A 24,084-nucleotide genomic window follows, 5' to 3' on the forward strand; every position below is an offset into this window, starting at 1 on the left:
CGAAGTGCCGTTTTCCCTCAATCAAGCTTACCAAGGGAAGGCGATTAGATCTTTCGGACCAGATACACGGCCGATCACGTGTTTCAATCGATGAAACAGTGGTGACCGAAGCAAGAAACGAGGGAACGAGAAAACGAGAAGCTACTTATTGAATAATTGCTTGATAGAACGCAGAAATATATAGAATAAAGAAATCTTCGACGTTAATTTTAAGATTCGCGACGAAGCTTAAATCTAACCGACTTAGAATTAAATGTCCCTCGGCGGATGTGGCGTACTCCCTCGATGTCCCTGCGAATAATCTGAAACTAAAATTGATACCCATATTAGTGACATACGAAAGGAAATTTAATAAATACCTTGATGTACCTAAAAGTGAGAATCTGTAAGATTCTCGATGCTAGACCTACCTAAGGAAATGTACAAAATTTACACATGTTAGGAACAAAGTATTCTACCTATACTTGCGTAATGAGAGTATAAAGTCGAAGTAAAATAGCGAATGATTACAAAAATTGTCCGAAGAACCATACAAACTTCAAAGACGAACAGAAACAAAGATTGAAAATCCAACGCAGAATTGAAAATCCAACGATGAAATCAAAGAATGAAAATACCCAAGAATCAAACAAAATATCTTAGCGAAATAGAATAAGAATAAAAATCTTATTCTAATTAATGACATCGAAATTCATGAAATAATATACAAACAAAATACATAAAATAATATGGAAACAAAAATGGTACATGATCCAACACAATTATGTCAATTCAAAAAATAAATCAGAAGTAAAAATAGAGGAGGAAAACATAATAACCAGATAAAACCGGACAGTAAAACAACACCGAATTATGACCAAACAAATAAAATAAACCGGTCAATTTTGTGACAATAATATAAACAAGTAAAGTGAACTTACTACTTGTTGAGCATTAGTTACCATTACCAAGGAAGCAGCACCAGAGGTCCAGCTGTAACATAAGAAACGATTCGTAATTTAGCAAAAGCGTTAGACAGTTCCATAACGTTGAATTGGTATCAAACGACAAAATAGAAGTGGGGAGAGCAATTTTAAATAGTTCTTACCAGTGGTCATCACGGTCCGGCACTGGTCAGTAGTGGTCAGTAGTGGTCAGTCGTCGGATCTCCACTGGTCAGCACTGGTCAGTAGTGGTCAGTTCTGGTCAGTTCTGGTCAGTCCTGGTCAGCCCTGGTCAGTCCTGGTCACTCCTGGTCACTCCTGGTCCACCCAGTGGTCACCGCTCCACGAATGGCCTGACTTCGGCCCGCGAGACCCGATTCCCCTGGATGCTCCAGGGGAACTGAAGAATGTTTGTCCAGCGGTAGCCTTCCAGTGGGGAAGTCGAAGAGTGGGGAGACAGTGTCAACGTGAAGAGTTAAGAACCGCTTGGTCTAGAGAACACTATTTCGATTGGTCCCACCTCTTGACCGTTTCTGGATCTTCACTGGACCGCTGACCTTGATGATCTCACTGTTGACCACCAGTGACCATAAGCTAGTCATTGTTGATCATCGACCCATTAAAACTATTACGAAGATTAAAGCTTTCTTACGAGGATCCTCTTACAATTTGATGCATGATCTTTTTAACATTTTGTTCCACTTTGGAAGAGTGTATCTCATGTTATAAGACACTCATGGTACAGCGATAGCGTTCATCCCCCTAACGATGGGTCTATTCTTTACCTCGTTTATGTGTAATAGGTATACATGGGTTGGAAAATAAAAATGCCTGGGCAGTTGAGACTCAAAATCGTATGCAGGTTGACACAAATCGGATTTCAGCTGTTTCGAAAGCAAGAAAGAAAGACTCGCATTCGCCTTCTTTTTTGAATTCCCGAAGCTGTCCAAAGCACCTAAGCCCATGTACACATGGCTGTGGATTGGTGTGCGTAAATGGAGGGGTATATTTTTAGATTTATCAAGACACACAAGTATAACTTCCGTATCTGTAGTATTACTCATTTTCTATTTGTTAATTTTTGTCAATACGTGTCTTGTTGTACATCAGTTCGAACAATTGCCATACCGAGCGAAAAATTAATGGGCAGCAGCTGTAGTGTGTGCGTAAATACATGTGAGTTGCGGTGTACGTATCGATGAGATACATCCTTAGGTATTTTAATAATCTTGAAATTTTTAAATAATCTTAATCGATTGATTACTCCAATGAAATTAATCGATTAATAAAATTTCTGTAATTTCATTTTCTGTCTCACTTCCTCTTGTGTTCATTTCTAAATCTGTTGGTAACGTTGCGAGTGACACGGAAATGGTAATGGGGTCTAGAGTAAGTCGGTAATTCGGATAACTTTTTAGTAGTTAGAAGCTTCGTTCATAGATGACGCCAAGAATTTCGGAATTTTTTAATGCGACAATTCAAATAACTATCGCTTCCAATAATCGTTTATAACTAATTAATTGAATTATTAGACAGAAAAATTGATTAGACAAAATAATATTTGGAGTGGTTATATTTATAACGTTATGAGGAATTATAAGTACTAAGAAATTAATGGAAAGACAAAAGGTCTGAATTGAGAGGATAGGAAATACTGTGATTCTGATTCTTAAATAGACACTTCACAAATATTAATAGTAACCGTATTTTACAAATATTAATATTTATAAAAATTAATATTATACAACGAAAATAATTATTATTTCTTTAATCTTAATTCCAAAAGATAAGAGCGCAAAATTCGTATTCTATCCTGAATCGATAACGGTGGTAGTGACACGAAAATAGTAAGAGAATGGTAACAATGTTCCACAAATTTCCAGATCACAGCTAATAATAATTAACAGAGTTTCTCATGATAAAATTTAAGAGTACTAGACTGTTTTCCAAAAATAGACAAGGCCAAAAATACACAATAATATTTATGGTTATAATTGAATTTCATGAAAATGATCGACGAAAGAATGTTTCTATAATGACTTGAACCACTAGCACAGTTGTTGGTTCAATTACTATACGTAACATAACCTAAAGATTTGTAACTAGGATGTACAAGATGTTGCATACAGTAATAAACAAAAGGTTACTTTCTGCGAATCTTATTCCACTTTCCTGGTTCAATTTAAAAGAAAATTCTCCCGATGATCAGAAAAAAGATCTCACTGTAAAACGGGGGGAAATTGGTATGGACAGAGTAAAAAAGATGTTTTCTTTGAAGTAAGATTGCCTCTATTCAAATGTTGATAAAAATAACATTTTCTTCTAGCATAAAACTAACGTAATTCTACCTCTTGTAGCGAGAATGGTGAGATGTCCAAAGAGATGCTAAGTATCATAAACATAACTACATCTGGCCTTATAGGTGGATTTTTAATAGGTGGTACAATGAAATCAAAATTAGTACCATCAAGTTTCATAGCCGAAAATCAAGTTACCAAGTTTCAGAATGTATATGATGCGCAACAACAATTACGATATAACTTCGTACGTGAATTTTTCAAAGGAGGTGGAAATTTAGCTATGAAAATAGCAACTTTTTGTTTTCTATTCCAGTAAGATTTATAATATTTGTATAATGTACTTCCCAACTTTTTTTTACAACACAATAGACACAATTAGAAGAGGTCAACATTTATATGTTATACCATTTCAATTAGTAGAGATTATATCAATATTATAAAAAATTATTATAATAAAATTAATTCTTGTTGCGGTGCACTTACACTCTTGTCACAACATACCAGTGTGCTATACATTGCACTTGTTGGGAAGCACTGATATAACGTATCAAAACAACTATATAAACACAAATTTATTTAATGTTTTCTGTCAGGAGCACATTCGTTTGTCTACAAGTATACAGAGGCAAACAGAGCATGATTAATTACACGTGTGCTGGTGCTTTAACCGGTTGCTTATTTAAACTCAATATGGGATTTAGAGGAGCAATTTCTGGTAGCATTTTTGGCGCAATACTTGGTTCTATGTATGGATCTGTAACATTATTGACATTGTATCTAACTGGATTTAACACAGAGAGCATATACAATCTAGAGGTCAAACTAATGGAATCAAGAAAGGAGTAAGTGCTTGCAACATAATCTGATATCTTTTTAAGACCAGTCTAGATTGATGGGCAATTATTAGGGGTGTGCGAGAACCCGATGGTCGGGACGAATCGGGATGAGGTCGAATCTGATCGGGTCGAGCTCCCGAATATTTCGAGACTCCCGAAAGAATCGGGTTTCCCAAAAAATTCGAGATCCCGGAAAATTTTTGAGACTTTTGAAAAGAATTCGTGATGGACAACATTCTTTCAACTTCTTCTGGCAGTTTTCGTAAAATTATTGGAAACACGGATTCTAGGAATCGTGTGACCTGATGTAAACAAACGTATGATTGCATGTTTAGTACTTGAAGTAATCTCGATTATTTCGAGAATCCCGAAAATTCGAGAATCTCGAAACTTTCGGATTCTCGCACACCCCTAACAATTATCCACAGACTGTCCATGAATAGTGTTCAACAGCAGTCTGGGGAATCGCCAGATCCTGCCCATAAACTGAATGTAGACAATTACCTGTCAATCTGGATAGACCTATAAATTAAAAGTTCCTCTTAAATGTTGATATCATAAACTAATTTTTACATTTTAGAGCAGTAACTAAACAGGCAAAAGCTTACATAAATAGTGAAATAATAGGCATGGTTGGTGACACAAACAAGTTAATAACAGAATTGAAAAATGAAGACAATAAAAAGTAAAAAATTTTAAAAAATATTTCATTACCGAGTAATAACAAATTAATATATTTAAGTGACATATGTGCATTAATCTGTATAATATCTCAATAATTTAATAATTATTAAACTACGTCGATTATTACATAACAAAATATTTAATGTACTGCAATATCAAATAAAGAAAGAATAATGTTAATTTTTGATTATATTATGGGATTTTTATTTTACGAGGGAAGAACAAACTTTCAAATTACATTTCATATCATTACAAATTAATAAATTATCTGTAAATTGAATAAATATAAATCGGACATCGCATAATATATTCAAATTGTTATTATAAACATTCCTTATTTACACCCTGATAATACTCTTGCATATCAAACAAATACATGTACAACATGTACAAACAAATACAAAATGTAATGCAGTTTACAGCTATAGTTACAGAATAGGCCTGATGTCCAAACAAAGGAGAGAAACTCTGTGTCTTATCTTTTTATGATGTAATATGTATACATAAAACATCGTATTTAATCATAAAATGAATAATACTATTTGGTAATAAGAAAAGCAAGATAAAAGGAGACACATTCATCGATCAAAAAAGGATCACATTATACATCTCTATGCACATATATATATATCTCATTAGCATAATTCAACAAATTTTTAAAATATCTATTTAAATCTCTTGTTCCGAAGTTCCTAATTCTTGAATCTTGGTTAAACGTTTTGCACCTCTGTTTGGTGGACCCTTAGGTTTTGCGAATTTTGGCTGATGTAAACTGATTTTTGGATGTAACTCCTCTTGCAAAAATCCCTCAGTTAGTACTCTTCCATCATCTATTTCAAGCTATACAATCAACACATTTTAAAGGACAATTATTATATTATTGAAAACCAGAAAAGTATGAATTACCAAAACAAGAAATCAAAGACAAAAGTTCAAAATTCATAGGCCTATTCTGTAAGCTGAATAAAACGTATCTTAAAGTCTTAATCATAGTTACATACCCGTCCAAGGATTGATCACACCGCGCTCCTTAGAGACCTATTAAATTCTATACAGATAAATCATAGTTGATGACAATAACAAGAAAATTGAAGATTCGAATGTGTTTGATATTAACTCAATGAAGATTAAAACAACAAACTGTAAGATTAAATTGCATAATGCTTTATTGTTTGTAGCGTGTTTAATATTGGCAAGATATACAATTTATTCAATCGTAATGAACCTACAGTTATGTATTAACAGATTGAAATTAAAATTACACTAGAAACTTACAGAATAGGCCTGGTACAATATTATAAACTAAAGTACGTCCAGGCTATAATGTGCGTTGTTACGAAACACAGAACACATTTTTGTTAACAGTTTTTTGAGCATTTTACAAAGATTTTCTTCATCACGTTTTGTAGCTACTATAGGAAAAAATGTGTGCCAAATTCTATATTTTTCTACGTGTAAATATAGAAGACCAGTAAATAGGAACATAAGGTAGAATAGTTTTTACGAAATTATTAAAAAAATATAGAACTAATAAATTATGAGTGCCCTGTATTAAGATTCCAACCATAAACGATATTTAATATTTTTAGAAATCTTACATTTCGAGCCCAACTTCTAGATCAAAACAAATATACAGGGTGAGGCACGAACTAGCCCCCACAATTTTTCAGCCCCTTTCGAGAATAAACTGCAGTTGCTTGAATTTAAAAACAAATTGATTTTCGATAAAAAATTATGGTCACTGTTACATTTTTCGCCGAATAATTTCAAATATTGCGGCAATCGATTCATGGCAATTTTTCTTTCAATGTCATCTGAAGGTCATAGTGTAGCAGGTCGTTGAATTCGTTTCGACGTCGCCTACAATAGTATGAAGTTAAAGATACCATAACAGTGACCTTAATTTTTTTATCGAAAATCAATTTATTTTTAAATTTAAGCAACTGCAATTTCTTGTCGGTTAAATACTGATTAACTTCGACAGAAAACATTTTTTTGTCAGATCGTCGAAAGAGGCTGAAAAATTGTGGGGACTAGTTCATGCCTCACCCTGTATAACAAATATATTTAAAATCAAAATACAAATTAACATTTTGCTAGTATTTTCGTTACAGCAAATACAGTGCATAAATTGTTTAACACCAAGAATTTGGCGCACTTTATTATCATTCCTCTCGTTAAAATTAGGCCAAACTCTTTCAGTAAATTGTTCGTTTGTATCTTGGACGAAAATTTTTAAAAAGTTTATAAAAAGCTACCAGAGTTAAAAAAATACAGATCACAAAAAATAGAATGCCTCTCGAATATCGTGTTGCTCGCTATCAGATTCTAGTCCCATTTGCTATACATTATACACAAGGAATGTTTTCATACGAAATTTTAAAATACATTTTCCTTTTGACGATACTGACAACATATCACAATCGACTGTGCAACATTAATTGATCGATTTAACTTATTTAATCGTAATTTGTTAATCACATAAACTTTTTCCTTTCTCTTAAAACATTAAGAACACACAAGTTAATTAAAAATTTCACCTTATCTGTTGCATATGTTTTGAATTATCGAAGTAATAAATAAGTAATAAATAATTGGAAGATATGGAAGGAATATATAAAGTGTTTTCTCTATCTATACGAATCTGAACACTTTGTGCGATTTCTTAGCTATACAGCCAATGGGACATACCAGGATCAGTCTTCATACACATATTTATGGAATCTAATGTTTTGTATCATTTATATAGTATAGAACATGATATATAATTTAATATGTATATAAAGTAACTAGTATTATCACTAGCTTGCATTCAAAAATGATAATTGTGTGCAAAGAAAATATATCCACGTGTCAATGTAGATTTTGCACATCTATCACTTGTCTGCTATATTATTCTTGTATTTATATTATGCAGAGAAGTTAGGTAAGTGGCATCAGCTAGCTAGGGCACATGGAATTTTCCCTAACTCTCTAATAATCACATAAGGTATGCAGGTTACCACAGATATTTGTCTGAAACACTCTAGTTCAGTGTTTTCCAAAATGGGACGTGACCCCTAAAGAGAGTGTGAAAGAAAATATTTTACGTAAAAGGGTGCGGAAACCTTAAACAGTTTTTTCTATTAATACATCGATCATCAGAATTTAACAACTGTTTGAATATATTTTTCTTATATCACTTTAAATCTACCATTTATCTTGGGCCCAAAAATTTTCTTTTTTTTTTAGGGGGGCACCTTCTAAAACGTTTAGAAACCACTGCTCTAGTCTATATCGCTCATTCCTATACGAATGTTTGAATGAATTTGAGAGTCAAGCCTTCGAGTTTTACTTAACAAAATTACTAATACAAAATGAGACTTATAATAGATATCACTTTCCATTGGACTAGGAACTAATTCACACAATCAACTCACTGGATTTTTTATATTTTCGAGAAGTAAGCGTTACGAGTATAGAAATTACATGAAATATTAAAGAAATACTATAAAGGAACTATAATAGCAGAAATATTATTTTCATGAAACTTTCATACAAACTCTGCTTTTGTTAGTCGTCGGAACACACGATTAAAAATGCAAAATCCAGTAGAAGGCTTCACTTTCAATATCAAGTAACTGAATCTCATTGCATTTTTATGGTACTCCCAGTATGTATGAACAATCATCCATTACAGTACTTATGGATCAACAAGAACTGCATTTTATAGAATCATATTTATCAAGAATTTATCGTAGTTGTCAAAAGACATTTCAATAAGGTCTTAACATGAGAATTTTGCTTTTAAAATTTAGAAAAATACACTGGTCTACTCTGACTTGCTACATAGATATACGTATCACTCTGACCAATTAATACTAAATATCAATAAATATCGCTAATTAATAAAAATTTATCTCTGTAAGACGCATTAGATTTCTTATTTAAATCACTTCAGAACAAGTGTAACTATATGTGCTAATTGAAGTATTGGAAACCCATTATATCATTTCATATTAAATAACACATTGAATGTTAATATCGTATTATCACAAATTCAGAATTTACGAAGGAAGATGTCCAATGTTAAAAACACCGCATGTACTTCAATATGCGAGAAACATTTAAGAGTAATGGCAGCAAAATGCATGGAGTTGGTTAACTCAAGACACAAGACCGCTTCTGTTTTGATTTTTTCTCTGGTATAGATTGAGTGAGGGCATAGGGCGTTGATGGAGTTGCAGGAGTTATTGCAGCTGTTTCTTTTATGGTTGGAGGATCTTCCAACATGTCTGCCAACTCCTCACCACTATTTACTTCCAACTAGGATACATCAAATTTTTACAAAAAAAAAATATTTTAATATCAGCGTTAATGCACATAGACGAGCAAAGACTAAAAGTAAGAAATACTACAAAGTATACAGCAAAGATGCTTTATATGACAACTGTAAGAAACATTGATAAATACTGATAGGCGATACCCTGGCAATTTCTTCATAATTTTACATGAAATATAGTTCCCATACATAATGGAGAAAGTAATTTAAGCAAAACGAAATACATATGGTAATAAATTTAATTAAAAATTTTACGAATACTCGTGCAATGTACGAGTATTGCTTACCACTGTTAACGTGTTCTCGCAAGGTGGACGGATGAAAAGAAAATAAGTAAAACGAAAATGGTCTTTATTAAGAATAACTTTCAGTAATTATTTAGAAAACGGCACCTTAATTTCGAAAAACTTTTCCTTATACATATAATCGCCGCTCGGCTTTAGTTTTTAAGGTATTTCAGAAAAACTTTGGTAATTATTTATTATAGAACAGGGAAATCCTTTGACCACAACATATGTTATCAAGGACACCTTATTGAGTAATCTACAACAGATTGAGCTGTTGTTCATTAAAAGATAATTTCAGAAACAAAGACTAAGCAGCAGTAAGATGTATAGGAAAAAAATTTTTTCGAGTTATTGTCTCTGATAGTAACAAGTTTTTATCTTATCAAAATCAATAAGATGATTCATTTTCTAAATAATTACCTAACTTTCCTATCTACTTACTTTTTTTGTAATGTTCACTCCGAGTGATTGAATGAGATCCAGAAGAGGTGATTTACAAGATGAGTAGAGCATTCTTTCTTTGATACTACAACTGTATCCTGGCATACTATATATAAAAACTGCAATGTATAAACAACATTATTCAGTGAAAAATCATTACATTTAAAATAAATTTATTGTAATGTTTTACATGAAAATATTAAAAAATGTTTAAATGAGCAATACCAATAACTCAGTAACTGAGTGCAATTTCAGTCAAAATGTTTCTTTGCATGTAACAAGTATTTTTAATCTTAATAAACATCAGTATTTAATCTAATAAAATGATTAAGATGATTTTTTAAATAGATATAAGACAGTATAACTCTTGTAATTAACATATTTTTATAATACTTTTTGACTAAATTTATGCTCAATTACTAACATGATGTAATTCATGTTACTGATTTTTTTATTTTAGTCATTGTACTTATTTGTTTTACATACCTATACACTCCATGTAATCTCCTTCGTGCGTGTGCTTAAAATTATACAAATGATATCTGGCAGAATCAGATGGAACTTTTGTTGGTAGTTTATCCAATGAAATATCACAAGCTGTAACTAAATGTATTTTCTCCTCTTCCAGATCAATCTTTAATTGAACATACTCATGCATGCCTTTACCAAGCTCCACGATTGCCTGTTTAGATTCGTCTGTTACAGGAAAAGCAACACCACTCAATGTTTGATGTCTTGTTTCTACACTATAATCTGTAGTAACTGTGTTTTTCTTAAGTTCTGCTAATTCTTCTTCCGCTGTAGTTAACGGGGCAGGAGCCGCATCATTTCTTTTATATTTATGATAACCTTCCAACGTTATATCTTCGGGTATAGTACCATGCAACTCTTCCTTTATAGATGCTGTACCAAACTCTTGTTTCAGAGTAGCTTTAGTCGATGCATAAAGCATCTTTTGCCTAACTGGGGCAGTATCAGGTGACCATGATATAAACAACCAATCGTAACCAGAATCAGGTGATTTAGTATCGAGACGATACAAAATATAAGCTGGCTGATTCTCTACAATCAATGGCTTGATCATTTTATCATAATCGTCTTGCCACTTGTTCGCCGGTTTCGAGGAAGCAGCAGGTGTTAATTCTTCTACGAAAAAAAGAAAATTCCATTATTTACAAAAGATTGTATGCGTCGACTTAAGTACCAAAAAAAACTTGGAAAAGAAATTTACCATTTTCTATCGAAACTTTTAAGACCCGTATTTTTCCATCGCGGCACTTGGCAAACAATTTTTTAAGAGCATCATTCGCTGAAATAAACAAATCATCAGATAGCCCTAACGTCGTTATTGAATTAAGGTTAATGTCTCGATAGAATCTTCAAAAGATCAAACCCTGCCACTTTTTATAATTATGGTACGATAATAGATACCTTTTATGCCAGTCTGGTGTGACATGATTCGTGTATTATTCGTTAAAAGCTTTTTTTATCGAAACTATAATACAAAATCTTGTCGTCCTGCACCCTCGAGATTCGTGGCGGAAGAAGAACTACCACAAACAGAGCGTGTAAATGACTAGAACGCGAGACAAAAATCGAACGAACCCGAAATCAAAAAACTGAACGTTGAGACCTGTTTAGAAGAAAACTTTCGAGAGGTTCCCGGTAACAAAGAATCGAGACGTCATACTAATAAACACTGATCAACGATCTATTAAGAAAACTCTGAGACTCAGAGTCTGAGTATGCTTTCAGTTTACAATATTTTGTAACCCAAAAGAGAGAACGACAGATAATTGTATCTCAATTGTAAAATGGCTTCCGCGCGGCTTTTACGACAAATAATCATTTTTGTTATGTTCACTGTTTCTTTAAACTTTGTTTTTCAAACATAACTGTATTTTTATTTATTTTTAATCGCGAATTAATAAGTATTTTCATTAATGATGATTAAACATTAAAAGATATAATTATTTCAATCATTTGCACAATTTTTTAAATACATAATGTACTGTTATTTCAGATTCTATTATTTCTATGTTCAAAGGGTACCCTATCATCCGTATTTAAAACTTCATCGTTTTTTGTTGTCCTAAAATTCATCATTTAAGAATTCCTCTTATGATATTATAGTTTAATTAAGAATGATGAACCTGGAATGGATATCAACGAACTATAATAAGACCTTCAACTGGCCTTGAGTTTATTAAAATACATGTACCAATTACTGACCAATTTAAGACACCAGGACAATATATTATAAATATTGTGCGTAAAATTTACGATATTCTAAGTTCTTTGCATATAATAAGTAGATTGTATTATTTTGTAGTACTTTATTTTTTCATTTGTTACACGTAAAACAAATGAAAGTTTTAATGGATATATTTGTGTGATCATAAAACGATATTATATATAGGTAATGTGTTTTCGTCATTTTATAGGAAGCATTCGTTTAAAAAAATCAAGAGGAACAGTTTGATAAAACGTAATATCCAAATTTCAATGTGTAAAGCCATTTCCTTTTATAAAAATGCCTGGCCAAATACCTATAATGATCTACTTATACTCGTTAGCCTCCGAAATTTGAACATAATTCCATTCAAAAAGCGCTCGTCTCATTTGTGACCTCTTTTTATTAGAAATTTCTAAGATGGCGTGCTGTCACCGTGTCAGATGTATGTTATAATTTTTTAGGTGCATGATAAAACCGTGTAGTTTGACAGGTTTCATTTATAGTGAAAGAGCAGACGTCGTATCGTAAATAGTAAACAAATTTTTCAGTCCATTGAAGCTTCGGATAATTTTATTATGGAAACCGAAAAGCGATCAGATTTATACGAAGAATGGAAAAAACGGGTAAATAGAGCAATTCATGATGATAATATTACGATACATTTATCAGAAAACGTTGCAATTACATTTTGTTCGAGCGAATATAATGATGAACAAATTGCTCACTAAGTACTAGTACGATTTGTTATAAACATTAAAATAAAACGTGCGATGATTCAAATGAACACAATACACATTTGTACCATAATATATAAATCGCGATTTTCGCAAATTTTTATTCCTACGATACTATACCCAAGTAATAAAATTAAATAACCAAGATAAATATTCCATTTTCTACGTTATATTTTTCATTCAATCAATTATAAATGCAAAATAATTATTTAAGAAAAATTAAATTTACCAGGCCTTCTTGGGTCCACTTCCACAAGGATTCCTTGGAGTAGAAGAACGCAATGCCCAACAGCAGCAAGAAGCAGCAGATCAGCAAGCTGCACTTGCGCTTCATCAATTACAGATGCAAAATATGCCTGGAATGCATGAACCACACGTAGTCGGTAGACTTAGTATAACAATTGTTCAGGTAATCTTAAGATTTTTGTCTTCATGTGTATATTTGGGTTTAGTTTTGTCAAACGACAATACATGTATTTTGTAATAACACTTTATTCGTAATTTCAAAAAGAAACTTCCTATAGGCTAAACTAGTGAAAAACTATGGAATGACAAGGATGGATCCTTATGTGAGAATGAGAGTGGGTCATTCAATTTACGAGACACATACATGTTCGAATGGAGCAAAGAATCCACATTGGAATAAAGTTATTCACTGGTATACATTTTAAATAATAAATATATTTTCAAATATATTTAATTATATGTATTTTCTTTTTATTATCGTAGCTATTTGCCACCAGGAGTTACACAAATATATGTAGAAATTTATGATGAGTGTTCTTTTGTTATGGACGAATTGATTGCATGGGGCCATATAGATATTCCACCACAGGTTCTTCAAAAAGGAGAGACACATGAAGATTGGTGCATGCTTAGCGGGAAACAGGGAGATAATCAAGAAGGGATGATAAATTTAGTTTTTAGTTATACGGTAAAGGTTATTAACGATATATTAAATAAAAATATGCATTTCATTAACACTAAATTTACGGATATTGATTACGCATATTTTTATTAAAACCTGTTATGTTGATGATTACATCAAAATATAAATTTCCGAGTTCTGTAAATCTAGTGTCAATGATTAATCCAGAAAGTGTTAAAAGTCAACTTGTGTATATATTTTAATAGACCAAGTGCCACCCGTATATGAATGCACCTTCAGTCATGAGGGTTCCGTCATCGACAATATTCGGCGTGTCACAGTATGCACCGGTTAATGTTTATACGACACCACCCGCGGCTGCAGCTCTACCTGTTGTTCCCAGTTCTATGCCAAATGCTGAAATTGAATTAAAACAGGTAACGTTTATAAATAACAGTTCCTATTGAATGTACAGATTTGATTTTTTTGTATTTATTATGACAATTTTTACGAATATATTATTTGCAGATTTCAGAAATGTTTCCAAACGTGGATAAAGAGGTGATTAAGTCGGTATACGACGCGAATCACGGGAAAAAAAATATAACTATAAATTCATTGTTGCAAATGTGCGAATAAGTAATTTTTTATAAATTACTATATTTAATTCTAAAGGCCGTGTTTGTATTTTCCGCTATGTTGTATTCCTTTTAAAATGTAATATATTTGCTAGCTATTGTCATGCATTTTATGGTATTTTAATATTTAGGAACTTTAATAAGGAGGTCCGTAAAACATATTGGGCAGGGAAATATATTTTCTAAGAAAATACCACTTTCAATGTTTCATATATTTCTTGAACCTTTTGACATCTTTGTTATATACAGAGTGTTCTGGGACGAATTTTACAAAGAAACTCGTTAAACGAAGAGCTAATTTTGTTTCACTTACTCTCTTGTATCATTCGTTTCAGCCAGTATACAATCATGTATAACTTAAACAGCTAATTGTTCATATTTACGGGAGAAATGTAATGAAATTGTTCTACGTTTATTTATAAAAAAATTTCTTTCAGATTTTATTTTTTATAAAAGGATGACAGTACAAAAAAATTAATGCATGCATTAATTAAATCTTATGTTCAGGAACGCCTAAAGCTAATATACATTTTTAAGTAGCAAATATTATAAAATACTAAAAGTATTTAATATAATATTCCCAAATACCTCCTGTTGCTTTGATTACTATCAGAATATTATTGTAACTTTACTAACAAATTTATAAATTCATACATACTTCTTCAAATTACGTATAATTTTTCTTTACCTCCACCTTCATTTCCATACCAAAACTTACATTTATGTATATCGTTTCTAACGATCAGTCCTCCAAATAAAATTGTTACACTTTTATACTTCAATTATCATTTTTTAAACATTATCTATAACCCAAAATAATATTTTGTACCATTATTCTTACCATTAAAAAATACATAAATAATAATTTCACAAACTAGCGCGACCACATGTAAAAGTACGTGCTCTGCCAATGCGGTAAATATTTTTTGATTGGTTCTGCTATCAACCTAGCAAAAGGCACTTTAGTAGATAATGCAGATAGAGCTGCATATATTCTCAAACGACTATATTTGTCATAAAACGGAGATTTAACTATATAAAGTAATAAAGCTAGTCTTCGTCTATTGAGTTCCTCTTTTTCCTCTTTGCTGAGAAACTCAGTTTTTGCCACATTGTTAAATATTTTTAAACTAGAAAAAAGAATTGCATTGTTTATCAATAGATTACATAAGTTTTTACTTTACTGCATTATTAATAGCAAATCATCTACCTAACTAAATCGATAGCAAATGACAATAACCATGGTGGCCATTGTTTTTCACCAGTGACAGATACACATCCCAAATGAAATAACGGTTTCATAATATACAGACCCTAAAAACATAAGTCATCGATACATTGGTAGGAGCATTATTTTTATAAATCAGTTAATAGACACCTATAACATTTCATGATTTACTATATAATGCTTTTACCTCTGCAAACAAAAATTTCTTTTCCCATGCATTAGAAGCATTGAAATTATCATTATTGCTAATAACAGAAGTTAGAGGTTCCCATGTTCGCATTTGTGTTGAATTGGTATCTTTTATACTTCGAACAACAATACCAGACCGTTTCAATACAAATCCTTCCTGTAACTTCTCATCGTTAGATTCGTTTAGCATATCTCTATTAAGTGGTTGTATTGGAGGACGTTTTACTATGCGTTCTTTGTATACATGTATCACCAGAAGTCGTAATACAGTCCTAGTAATAATTTACACTTATATATTATTGAACTCAATAATCTTTTTTGAATTTGTCATTGATATGTATAAATATCCTTACAAAAATAATATAATTTATACTATCTTTAAAGTACCCTCAACTTACTTAAATATTTGTATTACAATGATTATAAACCATTTGCCACTTTGCCCCCAGAATTTCTTAGCAGAAATTTCAAACAATGTTTCTGTATATTCCACGATAGTCAGCCAAATTTTAAGTTTAGACTCAAATTGAGGAAATTTTAAATGCATACATTTTCCACTGCACATTAAGAAATCATTAAAAAGTACTATTAGGTTTGAAAAGGAGTAAATAAACTCTGACGTGAACGTGGAATTGTTGAAAGAACCTAGAAAGTATTTACTTGCTAAAGAACTGAAAGAAATATATTAACCTATTAAAAAACATGTGTTCTAACCAGCTGTGAAGCAAGATAAACATTGAACAGTTTTTTCTAAGTCTGCCAGTAACTGTGGATTTGCTATAACCCATTTTTTATACGGTTCGATAAGTTTCAAAACGGAAGAATTCACTTTATCGAGCATCATCTTGATCCTTCGAACAATTTAAATGAAACTGATATTTATAGTCGATCACTATCAACCTTGAATTATCAACATGCAATATCTATCAACGAGGGTCGATATTTCTACGGAAATATTATAGGCTATTTCCGATGAAACATATAAATATGAAACACCATCTTCTATTTTTTAAAATCATTAACGTTCACGAATTAATCTTTCGTTAATCATGTTCACCATTTTATATTCAATAAAGAACGTTTAAATTTTTTGCTATTTAATATAATTTTATTTGAAACGAACTCCAATATGTATACGTCAAAAACTTGGTTTGGCTTATACGTCGCGCATTTAGTGCTCACAGCTTACGCGCTTTCCCCACTATTTCTGATTCATTCTGCATTGCAAAGGTAAGAAAAAGATAAAATGAGAGTGAGTCAGAGAGAAAACAAGCGAGAAACGATACAAGACAGATAGAACACAACCTGAATCTATCGCAAGGTGTAAAGTCTTCCGATTGGTGGAATGACTTTAATCACTTTAAATTTTTCCTTTTCTTTCTCCTAATAATTTAGGATTAAAATTAGATTAGAATTTAGGACATAATTCGTGAAAAGTGAAAAAAACGCTCGCCATCAATTAAAAGCGATCACGAATCACTGTGAAAAGTCACCATGATTGGGAATGAACGTGATCGAATCACGAGTGATTCAAAAGTAGCAGTTCACGCTATCTGTAAGCAGCACCGGTAATCGTTTCGAAGTCTTTTGAATTGTTTCGGACGTGTCAAAGTGAAATGCAATATAAAATATAATGAACGTTACGGATAAAGAAAATGTTTTTGAATTTAAAAAGAGAGAAAGAATAGATTCTACATCTGTGAAGTGGGATGCAAATGGGATCGTTTTGCGCGTTTTTGTTCTTGTCACGTGTCTCAAAATACTTTTAATTCCCACATAGTATGTTTCTTTACATATGACAACATACGTTATTATTTCTAAATTAAATTTAGTTCTATCAAATTATAGGTTATGTGCAATACACTACAGTTTGTATAATTTATTTGATTTATAGTCATTCCACAGATTTCGAGGTTCATCGCAACTGGCTTGCTATAACACACAATTTACCGATTAAGGAATGGTACGTTAATACCAAATCACAATGGACTCTGGATTATCCGCCGTTATTTGCATGGTTTGAATATCTTCTTAGCCATGCAGCAGCATTTGTCAATCCCGAGATAGTTAAAGTGGAAAATCTAAACTATGCTTCATTGGATACTATCTACTTTCAAAGATGTTCTGTTATATTTTTGGATTTACTGTTTGCTTATGGAATAAGAGAGTAAGTCTCAAAAGCTATGTACATAATATTTAATTATTTAATTGATAGCTAAATATGCTCCTTATTGTTTATATTTTAGAGTTGGAAAAGTATTCTGTACATCATTTGATAGCTATGCTATTTTTATAATTCTATCACTATGTAACATGGGATTGTTGGTAGTGGATCATATACATTTCCAATATAATGGATTTCTACTTGGTATTTTATTATTAGCTATTGCAAATGTTTGCAAAATAAACAATCAGGTAAATTGGAGAATGTTATCTACCTTCCAATAAAAATTAAATAAGTTACTTTTCAGATATCTATCTTACGAGGAACTTTATATTTTGCCCTACTGCTAAACTTGAAGCACATTTATTTGTACGTTGCACCAGTTTTTGTAGTCTGGCTGCTTAAATCATATTGTATGAATAGCGGTCAGTTCTTTAAGCGTCTGTTTCTCCTTGGAAGCATAGTTACCATTACTTTGGTGATTTCGTTTGGTCCGTTTGTGTTTCAGTTACCTCAGGTACAGTTTTTTAATTAAATATTACATAGTATTACTTGTGACTAACTATTATTCTTTCAGGTGTTATCAAGACTGTTTCCATTTAAAAGAGGTCTAGTGCATGCATACTGGGCTGCAAATGCCTGGGCACTGTATATAGGCCTAGATAAAGTATTATCGATAATTCTAAAACAATTAGGTTGGCTCGAAATGACGAAATTAGCAGTAATGACTGGTGGTTTGGTACAAGAACAGTCGTTTATGGTATTACCAACGCCTACTCCACTCGTAACATTTTTATTAACTCTCTTCTCGATGTTGGTAAGTTTTATGAACGTTAATATTTTTAATATTAAACATTGTCAAAACGTTATACAAATTGCAGCCTGCATTATACATCCTACTTTTCAAACACTGTACTTCAAATTCAAAGCAGTTTGTACAATGCATAGTTCTCTGTGCTTTATGTTCATTCATGTTCAGTTGGCATGTACATGAGAAAGCTATTTTGACTGCTATTATTCCATTATGGTAAGATCAAAATTGAAATTACTATTTTATTATTGGCTTAGAAGTTACATAATCTTCAAACAACTCTTGTATTTATTTTAGCATTTTGGCTGTGATAAACAAAGATGATGCTAGAATATTTTTAATTTTAAGCAATACTGGGCACGCTGCGCTCTTACCGTTACTTTATCCAAACAATTTGACACCATTAAAAATATTGTTACTTCTAACATACATGGTTGCATCTTTCCTAGTATTGTCTAGAAAATTCAAGCAACGTTTGCTTTATTTTCATGAAAACATATACATTATTAGTCTACCATTGTTAACAGTATATGAGACTATATTCCACAAATTGATCTTTGCTAATAAACTACCATTTTTACCTCTGGCCCTTACTTCGATATATTGTTCAGTAGGAGTATGTTACTCTTGGATGCTTTACTATTACATGTTTTTACAATGTTGTAGTAACATCAATGACCAAAGAAAAAAAATAGAATAATAACATTGTAACCGTCCCCCGTGTGTATGGGGCGGGATCAATTTAATTGGATAATAAATTGTTAATTAAACAAGAATAATGCATTATTACACCCAAATAACTACGTAACAACGATTCAGAATATTATTTTGTTTTGTTTATTATGTTTAAATTTTTATACAAACATTCATCACTTTCAAAACATTTTCTTCATACAATTAATAAATTTACAAGGAACCTTTATTTTATTGTATCTTTATTATAAGTTTTCTTTAAAAGACTTGCTGTACTTCCACATCATCAATTGTAAGGTCATCGAGCATTTCCTCAAGAGTAATTTGTGGACAATTAGGATCAGATACTTCATAAGCATTCATTGGAATTATTTTCGAACGATCTCGGAAAATATTTATATTTTTTCTCATTTCTGCATCTTCCTCTATGTCCTCTAAGAACTCGTAATAATCGTTGTTGTCAGTCGTTGCATCGTCATCGTTTAGCATGTGTTTTAATTTCCAAGCTCGCATTTTGCGGCGAGCAACTCTATTGTGCATATAATTCTTTTTTACCAGAATTACGTCTGGTACAGAATCTTTATTCAATTTCTCAAAATTTTCATCATTAATATTACTATCATTAAGGGCATACCCTAAAGCAGTGTCACCTGGTTTTAATATCTGACCAAGATGTGTACGTGTATGAATTAAATTATTGTTTATTCCTAATTCACAACTTTTAACTAACCATACATCTGCTATCATATGTTTATTGGAAATTGTTCCCTGCCCTGGAAAGAAATTCCTATCCTTGAACTTTACTGGTTCAATATCCATTACTGTATACTCTAGTAACTGTTTTGGATTACAAATACTATTAAAAGTATGCCTCCAGTAGAGCGTGGAATTCACTTCTGCAATTTGTCCACTTGACACATCTATCAAATGAATAGCATTTGTCATTTTGTAAACAAAGCAAATGGGATTAATTCCTCCCAATTGATGACTTAATTTTTTTGGAAGACATACTACACTGTCCCTTGACACTGGAACTATTTCTACACTGAACGTGAATTTATAATTATAGATGTTACTATGTATATCGTGCGAAATCAATTTTTTGGAATGATTATATCGACAAGGTACAACACTTGAAAGGAAATCAACCATCTTTCTAGCTGCTGCTTCATTTGCAAAGAAAAAATCCAGTCCCTCGTGAATAGGTTTTATACCTAAAGTTTGTTCGTGCGTTCTGTATTTTAAAATCAATTGCTCCAAGTAATAAAATGTCTTTTTATTTATTGCCCGTTGTCGTACTTGTACCAAAGTACGCCAATAATCCTTTGCTTCTGTTCGATGACAATCATCGCACATGTGATGATTTACTATATATTCAACTACAAATATTTGTTGCAAAATTGCACCACTCATTACTTCAGCTTGTACTGTAAGCTTCACCTTCAACCTCATCGAATGAGGCTCTGTCCAAACGAATCCAGCATCGATTAATTTTACACGATTCAAACCTTTTAACTTTTTTAGACATAATGTTAACAATTCTTTAGATTCTAGCGACGCGTGAATCCATTCTGCAGGTGGCTGCAAATATCTTTCGCATCCCTTACAAAAATGTATCGTTGCCTGTTTCGGGATATTTTCTGTAATGTCAATTTGAGTTCGCAAACATGCAACACACATATTGGCTGGATTTGGTTCAATACCAATACCACAAATGCAACATAATACCATTGTTCCTTGTTTACCAGGATCGTTTAGTGCTTCCATTATCCGTATATATTTATACACAATATACTATCAAACATAACAAAATTAAAGGAACCCAGAAAAATGTATGACAAATGATCCACTAAATAACCAAATACTGAACACGTGCAATCTACCATTAACTTTACGTTTGTTACGCATTTGTACAGAATGCGTTCACAAAAATAAGTAATTTTTACCTATCTGGCAGAAATAGATGCCATAAGTCGCAGAGTACTAGATTGAGCACCGGGTGCACTGCCCACACTATACCAGATCATGCGTACGTGAACTCGTGAGTTGAGAGAACCGCCCGTTTTTTCGAGAAATAGTTCGTTATTTTCAACGATGGATGGCGCTAATTTTTCGACCTTGTGGCGGATGACGTCACAGGCGTAGCAAGCGCCATTTAGTTAAGTTCCTAGGTCTAGTTAGTTTAGTTAGGTTAAGTAATATCTAAGTCATTAGTTGGTAGTACTAGGTTTAAGTTGGCGCACCCCTTTCTTCTTCGCGGCCCGGAGAGTTTGTAAGGGCCCAGTCTGTTCGACGCCTACGAGAACATAGGAAGTGCCTACAAGAACACGTGTAAGAATAAAAATCTTGTTAACACAACCGCAGAGCCGAGTTTACATTAAAAGCCTCTCCCAGCAAGAACCAATCCACCACAACCTCAAACCCTCTGGTGCTAAAACGCCCAAGTTTGTCATGGAATAGTTCGTTATCTGCAACGCTAGATGGCGCTTATTTCTCGACAAGCTTGGGCCTTTTAGCACCAGAGGGTTTGAGGTCGAAAAAATAAACGCCATCTATAGTTGAAAATAGCGAACTATGTTATAGGAAAATCCTATGTGACTAGGGAGTTGCATTTACGAACATATATATAATTGAAGTTCAATTATTGAACTCGCTTCTTGTCATCACGTAAAAGAATCAGTCGAGGAGTCGAATGACGTAGCGATGGCGGCATGGATTCCGAAAATTGCGTTACGAACAGCGAGTAAGTTTATTATTCACGCTGTTCGTCCCCTTATTTCGATGTCTTTTTGACAATAATAATCCATCGCGCGTTTTAGTGCTACTGTTGATCTTATAACGTTGTATGTTTCGTAAACTCACGTCCATAATTCTAATAATTACATAACGTTGACGACAAACTGTTTTGTGATACAGAAAACCAAAATGTGTACGCTGTGGGATATACAATACAGAGCCGCGATTACTCTTCGAAACCAAGAATTATTAAGAATCCAACTACGGCCAGCTTGAAAAGAGGCACGGGAGGTCGTAGCTCTTTTAACGGAATAGTATGCACAGTTTTTGGAAATACTGGCTTTATTGGGCCATATGTATGTAACCAGCTTGGGAAATTGGGTACGCAGGCAAGTAACTTGCTATATGACTAAAAAGAATAACGTTCGGCGACAAATGAACCACCATTTTTTTTTATTCACATAAAGTCAGCCTTGCTCACTTTTATTTTTAATATCTGTACATGGTTTGCAGAATCTTCATTTCTATTAATTTTGTTGTGTATGGATTAAGTTTCAAAGACATGATTCGTAGTTTACATAAATAAGAAGCAAAAGCTAAAACCATGTTGATAATAATTATCTTGCAGCTAATTCTTCCACACAGATGCACGCGTTATATTGCTATGCCTCTGAAATTGTGTGGAGATCTTGGGCAGGTTTTGTTTCATCCTTTTGATTTGAGAGATGAAGAGTCCATAATCAGGAGTATAAAATACTCTAATGTTGTGGTTAATTTAATTGGTCGAGATTTTCCAACCAAGAATTTTAGTATGTCGGATGTAAACGTAGAAGCATCTAGAACTTTGGCCAGACTTGCTAAGCAGCATAATGTGGAACGTTTCATTCATGTGTCATGTTTGAATGCAAATGAGAATCCTACAGTAAGTTCACCAATTAAATTATGTTTATATTTAAAGTTAGAGAAATAACAATTTCTTTTATCAAAATATTATTTTTTTTTGCAAGCCACTGATTCTACCCGAGGGTTCTGAAATTCTTAAAACAAAATGGCAAGGAGAATGTGCAGTGAAAGAAGAATTTCCAGAAGCTACTATTGTTAGACCATCGGACGTATATGGACAAGAGGATCATTTTATGACCAATTATATGAGTTCTGTAAGAAGATTAGCAAGGTAATATATTTTAATGATTATTTAACTAGTGGACTCATTCTTTCAATTTGTTACAGGCGTATACCATTGTGGAAAAAAGGAACAGTAACAGAAAAACAACCAGTACATGTTTCTGATGTAGCTGCTGGTATTGCTGCTATTGTAACAAATCCTCGGACTGCTGGCAAAACTTACCAGTTTGTTGGGTATGTAAAATAAACAATTTTGCTAACTTCTCATACAGAAATTGAAGATCTATTTTTTTTTTTATTTAGGCCAAAGCGATACACATTAGCGGCTTTAATTAGGTGGTTCTATGACATAGCATGTCATGGACACGAAAATATAGGTTACGAAGTAAGTGAGTTAAAGTCAAATCTGTTGTTCTATCTACAAGTTGCTGCGAATGGCCCTATACATCACGTGTTTTCTACTACGCGTTTAACTTGGGATATATTAGAAAGAGTGAGTGTAGTTCTTCGACTTCTATAATTAATGTAAATTGTGTATTAATTCAAAGGGTAAAAAAAAATATTCATTAATTTTTATGTAGGATCATACTAGTGACAATGTAATACCATCATTACCAACTTTAGAAGATCTAGGCATAGTACCAATCGCCATGGAAGACCAAATGTCTTGGGAGTTGAAACCATATAAATTTTACGGCTACTATACCGAAGAATTGGGAGAAATTGTACAACCTAAACCACCAAAAACTGTTCCCTTGCATTGAAATTTTTATTATCATTTGAGATTAGTGTAAAAACTGAATGTGCTCTATTGAAATAAAGAGTACATTGTTCCAAATTTTAGTACTTCTTTTCTTTGTTCATTAAACT

General features: G+C 32.5%; 7 protein-coding genes across 10 annotated transcripts; 4 read left to right on the plus strand and 3 right to left on the minus strand.

Moving 5' to 3' along the window:
* Nucleotides 1-2,739: 2,739 nt before the first annotated feature.
* 140up (RPII140-upstream gene protein) lies at nt 2,740-4,879 on the plus strand. The gene is made up of 4 exons (XM_076774565.1): nt 2,740-3,200; nt 3,281-3,535; nt 3,817-4,065; nt 4,640-4,879. Exons 1-4 carry the CDS (start codon nt 3,031-3,033, stop codon nt 4,746-4,748), a joined length of 783 nt encoding a protein of 260 aa, XP_076630680.1. The 5' UTR covers nt 2,740-3,030; the 3' UTR covers nt 4,749-4,879.
* Nucleotides 4,880-4,923: 44 nt separating this feature from the next.
* On the minus strand, nt 4,924-11,591 carry Twf (twinfilin actin binding protein). Of its 2 annotated transcripts, none has more exons than XM_076774563.1 (5): nt 11,224-11,586; nt 11,024-11,101; nt 10,279-10,938; nt 9,793-9,911; nt 4,924-5,583 (listed from the first exon to the last, which is right to left on the minus strand). In XM_076774563.1, the coding sequence occupies exons 1-5, from the start codon at nt 11,246-11,248 to the stop codon at nt 5,413-5,415; spliced, it is 1,053 nt and encodes a 350-aa protein (XP_076630678.1). In that variant the 5' UTR covers nt 11,249-11,586; the 3' UTR covers nt 4,924-5,412. The 2 variants fall into 2 exon arrangements, with proteins under 2 accessions (XP_076630678.1, XP_076630679.1); XM_076774564.1 differs by lacking the exon at nt 4,924-5,583 and adding an exon at nt 5,870-9,048 and having other exon boundaries at nt 11,224-11,591.
* Nucleotides 11,592-12,331: 740 nt separating this feature from the next.
* LOC143346672 (toll-interacting protein A) lies at nt 12,332-14,659 on the plus strand. 2 transcript variants are annotated; one of them, XM_076774994.1, is made up of 6 exons: nt 12,332-12,651; nt 12,995-13,171; nt 13,287-13,420; nt 13,492-13,702; nt 13,897-14,067; nt 14,159-14,659. In XM_076774994.1, the coding sequence occupies exons 1-6, from the start codon at nt 12,604-12,606 to the stop codon at nt 14,267-14,269; spliced, it is 852 nt and encodes a 283-aa protein (XP_076631109.1). In that variant the 5' UTR covers nt 12,332-12,603; the 3' UTR covers nt 14,270-14,659. The 2 variants fall into 2 exon arrangements, with proteins under 2 accessions (XP_076631109.1, XP_076631110.1); XM_076774995.1 differs by having other exon boundaries at nt 12,343-12,651; nt 13,492-13,696.
* Nucleotides 14,460-16,876, minus strand: Pex16 (peroxisomal biogenesis factor 16). Its single transcript, XM_076774993.1, has 5 exons — nt 16,400-16,876; nt 16,084-16,330; nt 15,684-15,957; nt 15,479-15,582; nt 14,460-15,398 (listed from the first exon to the last, which is right to left on the minus strand). Exons 1-5 carry the CDS (start codon nt 16,527-16,529, stop codon nt 15,143-15,145), a joined length of 1,011 nt encoding a protein of 336 aa, XP_076631108.1. The 5' UTR covers nt 16,530-16,876; the 3' UTR covers nt 14,460-15,142.
* Nucleotides 16,877-17,187: 311 nt separating this feature from the next.
* Nucleotides 17,188-19,439, plus strand: Xit (ALG6/ALG8 family glucosyltransferase xit). The gene is made up of 7 exons (XM_076775084.1): nt 17,188-17,464; nt 17,580-17,852; nt 17,932-18,100; nt 18,157-18,366; nt 18,427-18,666; nt 18,731-18,876; nt 18,958-19,439. The coding sequence occupies exons 1-7, from the start codon at nt 17,319-17,321 to the stop codon at nt 19,358-19,360; spliced, it is 1,587 nt and encodes a 528-aa protein (XP_076631199.1). The 5' UTR covers nt 17,188-17,318; the 3' UTR covers nt 19,361-19,439.
* Nucleotides 19,440-19,474: 35 nt separating this feature from the next.
* On the minus strand, nt 19,475-21,333 carry Nmd3 (60S ribosomal export protein NMD3). The gene has a single exon (XM_076775085.1). The coding sequence runs from the start codon at nt 21,118-21,120 to the stop codon at nt 19,612-19,614; it is 1,509 nt and encodes a 502-aa protein (XP_076631200.1). The 5' UTR covers nt 21,121-21,333; the 3' UTR covers nt 19,475-19,611.
* Nucleotides 21,334-21,943: 610 nt separating this feature from the next.
* Nd-39 (NADH:ubiquinone oxidoreductase subunit 39) lies at nt 21,944-24,052 on the plus strand. 2 transcript variants are annotated; one of them, XM_076774416.1, is made up of 7 exons: nt 21,944-22,096; nt 22,270-22,478; nt 22,718-23,011; nt 23,097-23,263; nt 23,320-23,448; nt 23,518-23,707; nt 23,796-24,052. In XM_076774416.1, the coding sequence occupies exons 1-7, from the start codon at nt 22,057-22,059 to the stop codon at nt 23,976-23,978; spliced, it is 1,212 nt and encodes a 403-aa protein (XP_076630531.1). In that variant the 5' UTR covers nt 21,944-22,056; the 3' UTR covers nt 23,979-24,052. The 2 variants fall into 2 exon arrangements, with proteins under 2 accessions (XP_076630531.1, XP_076630532.1); XM_076774417.1 differs by having other exon boundaries at nt 22,056-22,196; nt 22,270-22,470.
* Nucleotides 24,053-24,084: the final 32 nt, after the last annotated feature.

Source organism: Colletes latitarsis, chromosome 10 (genome assembly GCF_051014445.1).
Source record: "Colletes latitarsis isolate SP2378_abdomen chromosome 10, iyColLati1, whole genome shotgun sequence".
NCBI lineage: Eukaryota > Metazoa > Arthropoda > Insecta > Hymenoptera > Colletidae > Colletes > Colletes latitarsis.